Genomic DNA, 15,997 nt, shown 5'->3' with positions numbered 1-15,997 from the left:
AAAAATAGATATATATCTCCATAACATAAGAACGGCCACACTGGGTTAGACCAAAGGTCCATCTAGCCCAGTATCCTGTCTTCCAACAGTGGCCAGTGCCAGGTACCCCAAAGGGAATGAACAGATCAAGTGATCCATCCCCTGTCATTCCCAGCTTCCGGCAAATCTCCTTATCGACTTGCTAGAAGGATGACAAAAAATAACAACCAGCCACTCCTTACCCAGACAAAAATGTTTTGTGCTCTTCTGCTTCTCAGCCAGCAGAGGGAGAACATAGAACAAGTGACAAAGCCTCTTTAGAGAGACTGATGCTGCTGGTGAACAAGTCAGTAAAACAAAAATAATGCTGGACCAAATCTGGCCCAATTTAACTCCATTGGCTTCAATGGTGTTATGCTAGGGATGAATTTGGCCCCTTACTGTCAACCTATTAACAAAAGCTACTTGACTTCACCTTCAAGGCCCTTCACCGTCCATCATCTCTCATTCAGTATTGGAAGGTTGACTCCTGACTCCAATCAACCCATTATGCCAGTCTCCACCGCCCGCTCGTTAAATTCTCAAATGAGCACTTTTGTGCCTCCTTTGTGCCTGTGTATCTTCCTTACAACTCTCCTTTACTGTAATGCCTACCTGACAACGGCTCGGCTGCTAGTGCACTAAGACCACTGTCTATCATACAGATCTATACTGTCTCATTTTTTCCCACTGTACTCCCGCATCTGTCAGTATACGTCTGGTGTCTTGTGTCTTACACTTGGATTGTAAGCTTTTTGGAGTCTTTTGATTCTGTGTTTGTATAGCACATAGCATAATGAGGTCCTGATCCATGACTAGGGCTGCTAGGCAGTATGGCAGTGCAAGTAATTTAAAATAAATAAATAAATAAATAGGGAGATGACAAGAAAAGAGATATGGAAATAATTAATATTTTCCAGCTTCAGGGAGATGGAAGTATCTGTAAGCAGGTACTGGACAGTGTCCTTTTAAAATACCTTGCTTCCCTGTAAATTAGCAATTGAACAGGTTGCTGGGAGTGGAGAAGAAGAGAAAACATCTAAAAACCTTGTCAAACAGTACCGTGACACTTATTCCCAAGCCGCTATCTTTTTTGGCTAGTTCGACCTCAAAGATATCTCCAGGTTTAAGAGGTGCTGCAGAAAGCTTTTTAGAATTCATTTTGTTTGCTGTATTCACTGAGGAAGACTCCTTTACAAAAAAACAAAAAAACAAAAACAGAAAAAAAAGACAAAAAGAAATAATGATTCCCTGTTAGAGCAGAAGTTAATTATTAGTTCCCACTGTGCGTTTACGGGTGAGACAGAGCAGAAAGGGGTTAATTGAGAGCACTGGTTAATAAAATAGGGTTCAGATTCTTTCCTACTGTAAATGCATTTATTGTACTTGAATGTTCTTAATCCCGGGATGAACTTGGTCCATATTGGTTAACTGTTTTTATAGACCAGTACACTTGTATGAGCTGGTCTTTAAAATGAAGGAATCATTGTACCAGGAACTCAGTGAGGCAGATCCTCTGATGGGGTAAACTGGTGTAGCTCCACTGACCTCAAAGGACATTTCCATCAACTGAGATCAGGGCCATTACCTTTAGGAGTGAATGTAGAATGTCCTCAGTCAGTTTACTTTTAGACAGGCAGAGCATCAGATCTCCTCTGCTCACTGGATGAATGGAGAACAAATACATTTTCCTTTTTTTCCCCTCAGACCCTACCCAGGACGACTCGTTTTGCTACGAGCTGACCCGTTCATCCCAGATAGTATCACTGCTTTTCCCTAATGCAGGTAAAACTCAATTTACCTGGTCTGTAAAGAAACTGATACCTGTGAATATGGTCATTTGCTACGATCACCTTGGCCAAATGATGCCTTTGGATGAGCATGCAGATTTTCTATTGCAATCAATGAGGCTCCTACATACACATCCAAGGGCAGAATTTGGCCCCTTTAAGGCTCAAAGAAGAGTTATGCTGGGGTTAAGCAAGAAGGCTCCCACTAGAGTAAATTGTATTCAGGCAGCTAAAGCCCTAATAACCTCTTTGAAATTTTGGGAGTACTTTTTTTTCCAGGTAATTTGAAAAAACCTCGAATGGGTTAGAAAGATACATTTTAAATCGTGGTCTGTTTATTCAGTTCCCTTATTTGCCATACATTTGAAGCACCAAAAGGAGTTAGCATTAGAAAATCTGTACTTCAACTTCAGTACCAAATGCGTTAGCAGTTAGCAGTGGAAGCTGCAGATTGTCCCTCCCTCCATCTGCTCCCTTCCCCTCAAGCACTACATTAACAATCTACAGCAGACTAGTCAGCCACGTATATGAAATTGTTTGAAAGCGTTCAACAGAAGTGGACTGTGCCTTTTTAGCTGCCTGTTGCTCCTGACTGCTAGAGTAAGTTGCTTCATCCATGTCAGAATCCCCTCGGTCAGAATAATCCACGGTTTCCACTACCCCAGGCCTTTTCGCTTTTGCCTGGATGCCGTCCGCAGAGTTCCTTTTTTTCTCATTAGTTTTGGAAAGGGCAGACTGAGAATCACTGCAGTGCTGCAAACCCTGCTGGGCTCTGTCACCAGTGTGGTTGCCAAAGAAGCCATTTGTTTGGCTCTGAGACAGGCTGGCACTTTCAGTCCTGGAATCTTGGGAGCTCAGGCTTCTGTCCCGTTTGCCCACAGACAATCCAGATGAACTCCCCGAGATGGGCCTCTGGTGACCTTGGGATCTGCTGTGTTCCTCTGAAGATGATTCTGCCTCATTGTCCTGCATTGACGAAGGCCTCCTTAAATAACCCTTTGTTCCATTGGCAAGATTTATAGATGACACTGAAAGATCAAAATCCAACAATTAACAAGTTACATTTACTCTGCTACAAATACAGAAATCATGATTACTCAGGTTAACACAAATGACAATCTCCAATCTTATCAACGAAGCAAGGACATACACTAGTTGCACACAAAATTTACAGTGATACATTTCTTATATAATCCAGTATTGGAGCATGGACTCAAACTTAGAGATTTATAGTAACAATTTAAACCTTCAGACTATTTCTACACTATTCCGCAGCGTGGACTACAGGGGGTGTGAACTGAAGAGTGTACCAAAATGTTGCACTCTAACTGCCGCGTGTGGATGCTGCTGTTGTGAACTAAAAGGTACCCAGTTCATGTTAACATAGTCCTCTATTAAACAGGACTATGTTAACGTGAGCTAGTTACCTTTTAGTTCATGACAGCAGCATCTACACGGTGCAATTAGATCGCAATATTCTGGTGAGCTCTGCAATTCACACCCCTCGTAGTCCACACTGCGGTGCAGTATAGACAAGCCCTTAGAAAAGCTAAATCAGGCATTTGGTTCTTCAGAAGGTCATTAAAAGTCCATCATGAGAGGTCTTAGGGTGTGTGGGTGGAAATCAATCTCTCCTATAATGAAAGGTAAAGGAAAAAACAAAATTTGTAATATAAATTTAAGGATATTTTAAAATACCATTGGAAAGTTTGTCCTTGGGCTGAGAGATGACAAGTGTCACATCTTCAGGAGCAGTCTCCAGAATTTCTAATGCTGCATGATGGCTGACACCCTCTAAGCTCACGCTGTTCACTGATATTAGACGGTCTCCTGCACAAAAAGATTTGTTCAGATACAAACAATCCAGAATTTATGTTTCCAGACTTTAATGAGGTAGCAAGGTTATATCTGTGTGCAAAGGTCTATGCTCATTTTCATCCTCAATAGTTGACACTGAACATCAAAATATTTGGCCAATAAAATTAAAGGAACACTGTCAAATTGAAGCCTAGACAAGTTTTTAAAATGAGTTTAAAGTAACTTCAGCTCCTAAACACCTGTCTTTGTCTCCCTGACAATTTTGGTGGGATTACAACTACACTGTTCTCTAATTTATAAACATTTCTACATTCCTTATTGCTGTGTGAAACACAAACAAATAAAAAGGGAAACTGAGTATTGTGAAACAGTGAAATTGATTATCCATAGTGCTGTCAAATGCGCAAAGTAAATACGGTGAAAAAGTTGAGATTAGGTAAACACAATTTTAGGAGTGACTTGTGACAACAATAAATTAAATTTTTTCAGATAGAAGTGTGGTTTTGTGCTGTTTAAAACTGAAATAAAGTAGCCATCAAATAGTGAAGTCAAACATCATAATTTCTTTACATGAATTATAATAATTTTCAGACTACTTAGGACTTCTACAGAACATTTCATTTCATAGTGCGTAATGATAATCAATCATTAATACTTCTGAAGTAATTATCAACATGTACGCTCCATGGAGAAATAGAGACAGACATTTAAGGGGCAACCTCCCACAACCAGAGATGGAGTCAGTTAGAGACAGGACTAGAACGAAGGAGTTTCTGGCCCCCCAGTCCTTTGTCTGGAGCACATCTTTCTCTAATCATATAATCTACCTGGTTTTAAGGACCCATCCAAGTCAGCTGGCCCTCCAGGAATTACTGAATGAATAAAAATTCCCAGATCAAGTTTTCCAGTCTTCTCCCCACCAACGATCTGAAATCCTATTTAAAAACAAACACACGCACACAATGATGTCAACCATTCATTCATTCTTTACAAGTTTATATTTTGCCATTTGATACAAAAGATTTATTACTCTAGCAGTTTTTAAGATCACACATATGTAAAAGTGACCTGCAAAAGGAAAAGACTGCTGTCTTCTCCATTTTTTTTTCATTTCTATGTTGCATGAAGAAGGCTTAAAAGGTTTATTTCAATAATATTTTCTTTTCTGCTTGATTTTTACCTAAGAAATTCAGACCTTGCCTAACTGGCTTTCCTGAAAGTCTCTAGGGATGACTGGAAAACCTGGAGGACTGTACATCAGAGATATGAAAGAAGTCTAAATTAATTCATTGAGCACGTTTGAGATATTTGTTATCGATTTAGAAGGTTTGGGCCTGCTTGTTTTGTTAATGTTCAGACATTTGAGTTCAATGAACAAGACTTAGAGTAAATCTCTCTTGATTAAAGATGTAACACTCTGGCCTGCTAGTTAAGGCTGACAACCCTCATCTGAGACCTGCAACGTGTCTCTCCAGGTAAACCTGGGAAGACCACACTTGATTTTCTTCTTCTTTATTTTCAAGTCCCCCCCAGCTGCCTCACACACACACTTCTCCCACGTCTTAAGGTTATCTTTAAGAGATTTGTTGCAATCTACGAGTTTAAGGCTCAAATATAAATAATGTTTCTTCTTGGTATTTTCCCCATTTGGAATTACACAGTGGTGATACACTGAATCTACAGAGCAACTGTCAAAAGGCCACCTCAGAGGACATCACAAAGGTGGGCCAGATATAAAATTACTCTCATTTTTCATATGGGGACAATTTGCCCAGGATCACAAGGCAATCAGTAGCAGAGCAGGGACTATAATCCACTTCTTTTGTGTCTTGTTCCTCTGCTTTAAACCATGAATTAATGTTCCCTCTCTGATGAAATTGTGTGTTATATAGCAGAGGAAAGCAGTAAAAGTAGTTCATAATGGTTTTGTCATGTTTTTTTTTTAAATCTCACAGCTGTCCATGTTACCTGGACACAGACACAAACCTGACAGCCCCCTTTTAGAGCAATTTAAACGAGAACAATTTGGAATGGCACTGAGATTTCTTTCAGCAGGTTACTGGCTTACAAAACTAATGATGAAATTTTACTGATACGGAGCTTTTCAAAGGGATGTACAGATCATTATCTGCATTTGACAGACAAGGAAACTCAGACAGACTTGGCAAGGATCATTCATCAGAGCCAGGAATAGACTCTGTGTCCCCAAATTCCGAGTCTGAGATCTTTCCACTGACCTATGCTGCCTTCCCCCAACCACGTTTCCTCAGTGTGTGTGCATGTGCATATATATATATATATATATATATATAAAGTAGAAATAGTCTATTTCACTTGTGTCCTCCATACAGTTACCGGATCACAAGGCTTTAGCAACTTACCTAAGCCATGTTTTTCATCTTTTTTCAGATTCACCAAGGTGATCTCCCTTTCTGGCAAGGACACTATAAACAAGGCAGAGCATTGAGTGTCTATTGAAAAGTCATCATGTGATAATAAAACATATTGACTGGACATCTGCAAAGTGATGTGCCTTTTATGTTCATTTTTATATCACTCTGTTTACAGGACTTGTAACTCCAAAGGGCACTATCGAGTTTGACAAGTCTAAACATGGACCTGCCTCAGCGCAAGGGGCTGGACTTGATGACTTCTCAAGGTCCCTTTCAGCCCTACATTTCTATGATTCTGTTACCTACTCCTCTGCCCATTTTACAGATGAATTAAAATACCATTCAATTCTCTCTTTTTTAAACCAAACAAAAGGACTCTTTTTCCTTCCTCCGTGTAAAAAGCAGTCTTTAGGATATACTGTTTGGGGCCACAATCTTGCAAGCTCTCTGATTTTGCAACATATTAGTCCCATTCAGCAAAGCACTAAAGCATGTGCTTAAGTGTTTCACTGAATAGGGAAAGACTTAAGCACATGCATAAAGTTAAGCCTAGGTTAAGCGCTTTACAGAATCAGAGCTATTGAATTCAATGCGGGACTATGTGGGACTGGTGTGCAGGAAGAGGCTCTAAGTTTCTTAACTCCAGCACATCTGCAAATTTCTTTCTTTGCATTTGCTGTAGTTTGATAAGTTAAGTTGCTTTAATCTTACAAGCTTTGAATGCCCTCAAATTTTATCCATGTCATTCTTAAAGGGACCCTATCAACTTGAAATAGGCCCCAACATTTAGATTCTGAAATATAGTGCTTTTGGGGGGAAAAACCCTGTTCCAATACAAAATGCTGTTTTCCAGATTTTTTTTTTTAAAATGAGTTCCTGTACTTGTGCACAGGGTCACCTAGAGAAGTGCTCCCTTGCCTGCTTACACAGCAGGCCGCAGGACAGGAGAAGAGCTGCTATAGCACAGTCTCCCTCAACGTGACAAAGAGCAGCTGCAGGCCACTATAAGCCTCCTTGGCAGAGAGTAACATGAGCCATTTCCCCTGGTCCTATCCCACTCCATGATTCACCATGAGACACAGATCAGGAGTGGGGGGAGCTCTTACACTGGGACATCTTCCAGGGAGACAACTCTACCTCCTCCTTGAAACAGGAAACCCAAGCTCCCTACCACGATAGGAGTGAGGAAAGAGGAACCGCCCCCAGATGAGAGTGGAAGGAGAGAAGAGCAAGCACGTGCCAGAAGTGACGCTTCCCCAAGACAGGAGGGATGTAGAAGGAACAGCCAGTGCCCTCAGTGTAAGTGGCTGCTGAGGGGTAATTGGCGCGTACCACACATCATGTTGGTGTTATGTTTAGTGCTGGCGGCTAAATATTTGGCGAGTGCTGTGTGTGTGGTGATGTGCAATATGTTGTGTTGCGTCATGGCTGTATTTTTGGGAGGGGGGAGACTGGTCAGGGATTGGCTGGAGAAGAAATCACACTAGTGTCTGGGGGTGTTGTTTGGAAGGTGGATGGTAAGGGATTGGCCGGATGGGACAGGGTAAGGTCAAAACACACAGTAGTATGGTGCAAATCAAACAAAACCAAGGAACAACTAAGTTACATTATACAACTGAAATGCATTTACTCATACTGGCATCACTAGTTCGGAGGCTGGGATTGGGAAGATGCTATCACCACAATCTGGCCCTACAGATTGCATAGGGGCTTTTAGAGCACAGTATCAGCTCTGCGAGGTCCAGGGGTGGCAGGTTTGTCGAAATTTTGGTGGTGCCCAGAACCTGCCCATCCAAACTCTGCCCACCCAAACTCCGCCCTGCACCTACCTACGGCTCTGGGAGGGAGTTTGGGTGGGGGGAGAAGGTCTGGGGTGCAGGCCCTGGGCTAGAACAGGGGATTGGGGTGCAGGCTCTGGGAGGGAGTTTGGGTGCAAAAGGGGTGAGAGGTTGGGCTCTGGGAGGAAGTTTGGGTGGGGGAGGGGGTCTGGGGTGCAGGCTCTGGGATGGAGTTTGGATGCTGGGTGCAGGCTCCAGGCTGGGGCAGGGAGTGGGGGTGCAGGAGGGAGTGAGGGGTGCAGGCTCCAGGCTGGGGCAGGTGTGCATGAGGGGGTAAGGGGTGCAGGCTCTGGGCTGGGCGTGGGGCTGGAGGAGGGGGTGAGGGGTGCAGGCTCTGGAAGGGAGTTTGGAGGCGGGGGCAGAGGGAGGGGATGCAGGCTCTGGGAGGGAGTTTGGGGTATGGAGGGGTGAGGACTGTAGGGTGTGGCTGAGGATCAGGGGTTTGGGAGGGGTCTCAGGGCTAGGGCAGAGAGTTTGGGTGAGGGCTGGTGGGTGGGGCTGGAGGGTTCATGATGCAGGAGGGGGCCCAGACCTGGGGCAGAGAGTTAGGGTGCCAGGGGATGAGGGGCTGAGGTCAGGGATGAGGAGTTTGGGGTGTGGAAGGGGCTCAGGATTAGGGCAGCGGGTTGGCATGCAGAGGGGTGAGGGCTCTGGCTGGGGGTGCAGGGGCTGGGGATGAGGAGTTTGGGGTGCAGGCAGGCTGCCCCGGGGGGGCTGGGGCCAGAGAGGAGGACTCCCCCCAGCCCTCCCCCCGCTGGCAGCACACTCACCCCCACCACTGTCACTGCATGTGCTCCCAGGGCCCCTCTCAGGTCCCCTCGCCTACGCTGTGGTGGGTGCTGGGGGGGGGCTGCCATCACATGTGCGCCTCCTCCGCTACGGCTGCCCCTCACTGGGGGGGTGAGGGGTGGGGCTGCCCCTTGCCCAGCAGGGGCAGGAGCGGTGACTGTGGGCGGGGGGCCCTGCATTGGTGGAGGGTCCTGCCGGAAAATGTAAGGGCCCGAGGTGGAAGGGCAGGGTAAGGGCAGCCTGCCCTGCCACTAGTGGATGGGTGGCACTAGGACCCTGCAGCGGCAGCTGATGCCTGCTGGGAGCCAGCAGAGCAGAGGCAGCCTGGAGCTGCAGGGACGCTCTGGGGCCTGGGGCAGCGAGTGGGAGCAGCAAGTGGGGGCTGGGAGACGCTTGGGGGAGGGGTGGGGGGGCAGGCAGGGCCGGGGGAGAGACCAGGCCCCAGACATTGTTGGAGCTGGGCCCCCGGGCTCTGAATATTGCTGGAGCCTGGGCACCACGGACCCGTACAACTTGCTGCCCCTGGCAAGGTCACCGTGCTGGTGCATGATAAGTAGGAAGTATCAGGACATGACAACCAACTGCCTTGGGAAACATATGAAAACAAGTCACCACTGGAGAAGGTCAAAAGAAACCAACAAAAAAAACCAAACACACCCAAACACACCACAATTTGAAAAGAAACTTCACTTTCAGTTTTTAAGGTGTTACTAGCAGTGTACCAAAGGGAAAAAATGACTCCTAAAGAGCATGATTTTTAAGGTGACAGCATCCCTACAAATCTCAAACAACACAGGCTGCTGACTGACTATATTTAGCTGTGACCCTTTTGGAAAATCTCTCAAGAAAGTGAGTCAACATCAGCTGTTAGAAGTTAAATTTAAAAAAGTAAAGGGCACCCATCCCATTATCTGAAGACAGTGTCCGATAAGATGACAAAAGGGAGCAAGTGACAACGGTAGTCAAGAGGGCAGTAAAAGCATAAAGCACGTGTTTAAATATCATGAAGAGATTTTATTAGAACCCTACCATTTTCTTTCAGTGGCGCTGATGGAGGATTTCCAGAACTATTCATGCTAATACCTGGAATGTAAATGCAACTATTAGAGATTTAACTAACAATATTTCAACCTTCTTAATAAAACTAAAGTACTTCTTGGTAATGTCTATATACAGCGTATGCAAAAGTTGATCCATGATATTGCGTTACTTATTCATACTGAACATGGGTAAAGCCAGAGATTTTGATTTAGCAAAATCAAATTACAGGTGCATCTCGGTCCTGTTCCAAAGTTCAGAGTGGCAGTGGGTTGGAGAAAAGGAGGAATCAGTAAAGAACTGAGGGTCTCTGAGGCTATTCTCAACTTCATATAAAAATTTAACATTAAAAAAATCTTATCAATAAAAATAAAGTCAAAGGCTAAAACTACTAACATCATACAATGTATACACACAACTAATTAATGTACACTAGACACAGGAAAATTCCTTTCTTTGTGGGTCAATAAAAATTACAACAACAACAAAACTGTCCAGGTTGAATTTTTCGTTGAATTTTGCATCTCCAGATAAAACTTATCTAAATGTACAAGTCCTCATTCATATTCATAAATTGAAACTGCCCTATTTAAATTGTCATCTCTTTGTACTCTTAAAATATCCCCAGCAATACATAATCCAGGCATAACGCAATGGTTTCTTTTTTTTTTAAGTGCCTCTGAGGTTTAGAAAGTTATGCATAGCCTTGCTCCCTGCAATTCTTGATTAGCAATGCTATGCTAATACAAACCAAACAATTTTTCTGACTTATGTTCTCATTTCTTTTCTCCACCCTCCATCAGAAAACAATTTCTAAGAAACTGCTGGAGTTAAATGATGAGCCTCAGCTGAATATCTATCTACCAACAGATTTGTGTCAAGGAATACATTTTCTATGGAGGTTTTAATTTCAAGATGATATTGCTGTACTACAGAGAGCAGCAGGAGAGTGACAAACAGAGAACTCCACGACCACTTCCACTTAAAAATCGGAAACATTTAATTCTAAGTTCTCTATCCCCTGTTAACATATTGCTTTTGATCCCTGTCTTGCCAAGGTCATGCAGAGGGAACAGTTATTACTGTGCAGAATCCCACTCAAGACAATGGGACTGGCAAAAGCATCTGTATTTGTGCCCCAAACCCTTTGCAGAATGGTGGAGTAAGATTATGTCAGTTAGTTACAGGTCCACAGAAGGATAAGGGTCCTTCAACCACCTGCTACAGCAATTCGGTTCCGTTCTTTTAGCTCAGTTATTAGAGGCCCATGTTTCTGGAGCTGAATAAACAGGCTTATAATTGTAGCATCATCTGCGTGTGTGCACACACAAACACTGATCATGTGTATCTTTTTAGAGCTTCATAATTCCTCAGAATAACCATAAGATATAGCATGCACATTGCTGTAGCAAGAATCCTAGTCATTCAGGATTCCTGCTACCAGGGCTAACGGAGATGGAGGGAACTCTGTAGGTACTGCTCTGAGATACGGGACAATAGCCAGTTCATGCCCAACTCAGCCCATCTCCAAGAAACCAACCTTTTCTCCAAAGACACTGCAAATGTGGGGGTGGGGGTGGAAAGGTAGGCCGGTGATGAAAGACAAAAATCCACAGAGTAACTGATGTTCCCAAATAACAGAACTGGGAAAAGTTCTTTGGAACTTTAAGCACTATTTGCACACAGGTTTGTTACTTTTACAAAAAGGGGATTTTTCTGATTTGTTAAAATATTTTGATTTTAAAAAGAAAAATCAAAACACAACCAAAAAAAATCCATATGTAAAGGCAACACAAGCCAGTAGCAAACAGTTCCTTAGCAGGACACTAAAGCAAACTGATACCCTGTACATTAAAGCCTTACATCAGAGAATACTCTAGAGTTTAGTTAGCAAATAAAATAATAATACTTTTTCCGTGCTGACCTACAACATAAGCTTGACCAGTATCTTCAATGGATGATGAGTCTGATTCATTTTTCCTCCTTTCAAGGCTTCTATTTAAACCTGCAAGAGATTTTGAACTAAACAGGATGGGGAAAGAAATGGAATGAGGGAGGGAGGGAAGGAGGGAGGGAGAGGGGAGAAGTCAATGTAATAAAATAATAATATAAATAATAAATGTGGTAGAAATGAAAACTGATGTAAAAATGTAGCTGCATTGCATAAAAAGACAAAGCTTTGGGAAGCGAGAGTGATTCTTACTTGTTCGGTTTCATTGCTCCAGCCATTGACCCAGCTTCAGATTTTGGCATCTGTTGAAAGATTCTTCCTATCAGCTCCTCCATTTTCTGTGGGGAGGAATCCACAGCGGTGATAACATTTTTCCGATGGGGGTAAATAGAGATCTGGCTCTGACTCAGATCATGAAATGATTTGCTCATGGCTCTGGGTCTTTCCTCCCATGAAGCTTTCTCATTCTTCTCTTTGGAGCAGCCAGGAAGTGGTTGAAAAAGTGACAGCTCAGAGCAGGAGAGTCTCTTCAGAATTTCAGCTTGAACTGACAAAGGTCGGAGCTTGTTCAAAGTACTGCTGGCCAGACTGCCTGTACTGATTGCACGTCCCATGTTAAATCCTTTAACGGACTCTGTGTGAAGGTTCAGACTCCTAAATGATGCTCTCTCTGCAAGGAAACAGGACTGATTTACACAAATTATAATCCTGACGTACACTTTTTCTTTTAATTTAACATCTGCTGATGTGATATATTTAAAACTAGTGGACACAGAACATTTTTAACCTTCGCTTTTAAGTATAAGTGGATTGTACGACTAAAATGGCCTGGAATATCTAGCTCAGAGAGAATGGCTTGGATTTAGTTACAGTATGCTGACCTAAGCTTAGTCTACACTTGAGTCAATTCCACAGCACCAAACCACTCAATATTTCTCCTGAATTTCACTACAAGACTGAGATCTGCACTGCCATCAGTGCACAAGAGTTTTAATACAGTGTTGGTTAAAATCCCCCCAAAGGCCTAGGTAAGTATCCATGAATTTAGATGCCTGTTCAAAACTCTACTCAACATTTCTGGGATCTCTCCTCTTCAAAACCTCCTAATAAGTCTCCCAATCTCCTTCCCCATCAGGCTTCTCACCATCCCTGAGCTTTGTCCTTGCAAATCCTTGACTCTTTTCCAGCAACTGACTCTGGCACTTTGCCCCTCCCTGCCAGCAATCATTCAGCTAATCCCTGCCTCCCACAATCTTCCTATAACTGGGTCCACTACCACTGAAGTCCCTGTTGCAGGTCCAGCAGGTTTGGCAGCCTCTCTTCTGGACGTGTGCCATTGCAATCAGGTTTCTCACTCTTTGGGATGTCCCCAACTGGAGAAGCCCCAAAGTGCTTTGACATAGAATAGAACACAAGTGTTGCTTGGAGCTCAGCAGTGCTCTGTAGATAACATTGACTCCTGTAACAGGATTCTCTCAGTTAAGGGGGGCAATACTGAGATCTGGAAGCTAGCAGAAAGAGAAGAGTTAAATAAAGTCAATTGATCAGAGCCCATTATAGACCCGGAAGTTCTGGATTCAATTCAGAAGAAAGTCTGAGATACACCCATCCTTAATTTACATATGCTAGTACAGTTCATGCTCACAGATGGGAAATAAGATGCTTAAGAACAGAGAGAAACTTAGCTCATACGATTCCAACTCAGTATGATTTGATGGGAAAACCCTGTTTCTCAGCTGGTACAGTACACCCATTAAATATTACTATTAAAGTACCGTGGTCACCATTTAAAGTCTATTTGGCAACAGTTACCACACAACAGTGGAATCCGAGATGCAACAGTTTCCTCTGATTCTTAGAACATGAAATAACTGTGATAATAATTTAGCATTCTCTATACAAAGTATGCAGACATACAAGGAAAAATTTATTTAACCAAGGCACAATTGGCAAGTTTTTAAAGGAGAACCAGTGTACACATAAGTTTTTCTTAAAATGGTCTGGTATCTGCTGCTCCAAGATCTCCCCTAGTGTTTATTCCGCGTTTTGGTGAATCTCCTTGGAGAAGAACTCTTCAAATAGCTACAAACTTCACATCATGTCCTCTCATTCTGCCAGCCCCGTGTAGAACTTTCCAAAAATCCTGCTAAGACTCTTAAATGCTTACACACGCTCTAATCAAGTCTTCTGTCTCTCTTTTCCCCTAGGCCAAATGTACTCAACAGCTTGAAGTCTTTCCTCCTAAAACCGACTTAATCCTTAACTAATCTGCACAGTCCTTCTATGCACTCTTTCAAGAATCTGAATCTCCAGTGTTTAAACTTGTGGCCAGTACTGTACTCAATATTCCAAGTGTACTCTTACGAAGGTTACATAAAAGAAACCATTATGGCTTGATTTATAAATAATCTCCCTTCTTATGCATCAAAAGACCTTGTTAGCTGCCTTTTTATTTTTGGCAGCCATCACACACTGAACTCTTTCCTTTGAGCTATCGTCTCCCCTGACTTTCTCATCAAGAATGCTGTTCAAGGGGATTAGTGTTCTCCAAAATCATGATCTTACATTTACATTAAAATCCCATGCACTCTAGTCTTCTGCTCACCTCCCTAGCTCGCTGAAATCCTCCTGCAGCAAGTGCACAACAGTCACAGTATGCTACGCTCCTCTCGTTTGTGTGACTCTTCTCAAATCTATCAATAAATCATCTGTTTTAATAGCAAACAGCGATTGCTGGTAATAGCATTAAGTTTTGAGGAAACCCACTTGCACCCATCATACGGGGGGAGGGCGTGTGTGTCCTTTTTTATTCTTACGCTTCATACAAATTAGCTGGTTGCAATTAATTTACCTAGGTCAAGTACTGATGCCAGCACCCTTTATCTTACTACGTTCCCATGAGATTCTTTATCAAATGCTTTGCTAAAACCAAGGTAAGGGTCAACTGCTCTCCTTTTAGACACCATACATTGTACTTCCAAGAAATGGGTCATAGCCTCATTCAAATCCTTATTTATAACCTGCCAGCTGCCCTTGCCCATGGAACACTATCTAATGAGTTAGTATAATCTATTAGAGTTAGTATCATCTCTTGTTAATTTATACTACTAACCCTCCCCTCCATCTAAGGATGTACACTTTCTATTATAGACACCTTGTGTTCTTATTACAGGCACCCATGTCTTCTTTCTCCCCCATTCTGCTGAGTTCTACATCCACCTGTTAGATCTTGTTCCCTATTTAGATTGTACGGTCTTTGGGACAGGGACTCTTAGCTTAGGTTTGTACCAAGCCCAGCACATTGGAGCAGAGATCCTGATGGAAGACTCTGAGCACCACTGCTATATAAGGATTATTATTATTAATAAATAATAATAATAATACTGCACTATTTTGTTTATTTACGTTGTGGTTGTTTCATTTTAAACTGTATGTTGTTTAACATCTCTGCACACCTTTTTGGATATTACTGTATACATTTTTCTATTAATTCTGTAGCGAATACAGGCTGGGCAATCACTTTAAAGGAGTCTATCAAAACATATTAATAGTTCCATTGTGAAACTGTGGAGGAAAGCACGATTTCCCCCTTACATCAGTTTCATTTTTGAACAAATGGAATTCTCTTAGATACTTAATTTACTTCTTGCTCAGAATTGATGGATGAACTCCCAGGCCTCTGAATTCGCAGAAGGCTGCTGTGCACACAAGCAAAACAAATCTATTAGTCTCCAGATTCCCATAGCAAAACACAAGCTGTGTGTATAAAAGTCACTGAGTCTGGCTGGGCAAGAAAGCCTTGCATGCAATGTCTTCTGTGCTTTTTAGAATAAGCTGACATTGAGTTAGAATATGGCTCAAAGGACTTGAGTCATTTTGTTCCATTTCTTTATGCTAAATGGTCTGCAGCGTCTGATAGAACAGAAAAGCTGCACAGTTGCCATGATCAATTCTCTCTTTCATCAGCTATCAGCATTTCTACAGCAGTGGAGCCAGACTCTGATCTCAGTTAGACCAGTGTAAATCTGTAGTACAGCAATTGGTTGTATAGGGGAGATGTCTCTGCAGACTGACTGAAATGTAAAACAAAGTAAGAATGAACAAAAGAGACTGAACAACATACCACTTTGGGGGCTCTATAAAAAGCCAGTGGACCAACCAGGCTGCATTCCAGGTAGAAGCCAAATAAACACTGCTTATCTATTTCAAGGAGGAGAGCATTGTTCAATCCAATTTAAGTTACTAATCTACAAAGGAATCTTTTTCTTGTATCTTAGCCACTCACATTAAGATTAATTGACAACTACTTTCTGAAGAAACCAACTCACACTGAGACAGTTCTTTTTTTGATGGTTGTCTAGA

The 15,997-nt window shown here is 42.6% G+C and overlaps 1 protein-coding gene across 12 annotated transcripts in view; it reads right to left on the bottom strand.

Moving 5' to 3' along the window:
- PTPN13 (protein tyrosine phosphatase non-receptor type 13) overlaps window positions 1–15,997 on the bottom strand; it is a 186,926-nt gene that overhangs the window by 35,910 nt on the left and 135,019 nt on the right. For 8 of the 12 annotated variants that reach the window (XR_012158461.1, XM_073340606.1, XM_073340600.1 and 5 more), the window contains exons 18-25: window positions 11,888–12,305; window positions 11,609–11,706; window positions 9,676–9,729; window positions 6,008–6,070; window positions 4,454–4,561; window positions 3,507–3,638; window positions 2,376–2,836; window positions 1,066–1,209 (exon numbers count right to left, since the gene is read on the bottom strand). Coding sequence is in view for 11 of the 12 variants with exons in the window: in XM_073340606.1 (XP_073196707.1) it covers window positions 1,066–1,209; window positions 2,376–2,836; window positions 3,507–3,638; window positions 4,454–4,561; window positions 6,008–6,070; window positions 9,676–9,729; window positions 11,609–11,706; window positions 11,888–12,305 (1,478 nt within the window). In the remaining variant the exon portion in view is untranslated. The remainder of the gene's footprint in view (window positions 1–1,065; window positions 1,210–2,375; window positions 2,837–3,506; window positions 3,639–4,453; window positions 4,562–6,007; window positions 6,071–9,675; window positions 9,730–11,608; window positions 11,707–11,887; window positions 12,306–15,997) is intronic. The other 4 variants (XM_073340601.1, XM_073340608.1, XM_073340604.1 and 1 more) reach the window with 3 other exon arrangements.

This window comes from Lepidochelys kempii, chromosome 4 (assembly GCF_965140265.1).
Source record: "Lepidochelys kempii isolate rLepKem1 chromosome 4, rLepKem1.hap2, whole genome shotgun sequence".
Taxonomy (NCBI): Eukaryota; Metazoa; Chordata; order Testudines; family Cheloniidae; genus Lepidochelys; species Lepidochelys kempii.
The sequence above is the reverse complement of the archived record's forward strand: the minus strand, read 5'-3'. Positions and strand labels throughout refer to the sequence as shown.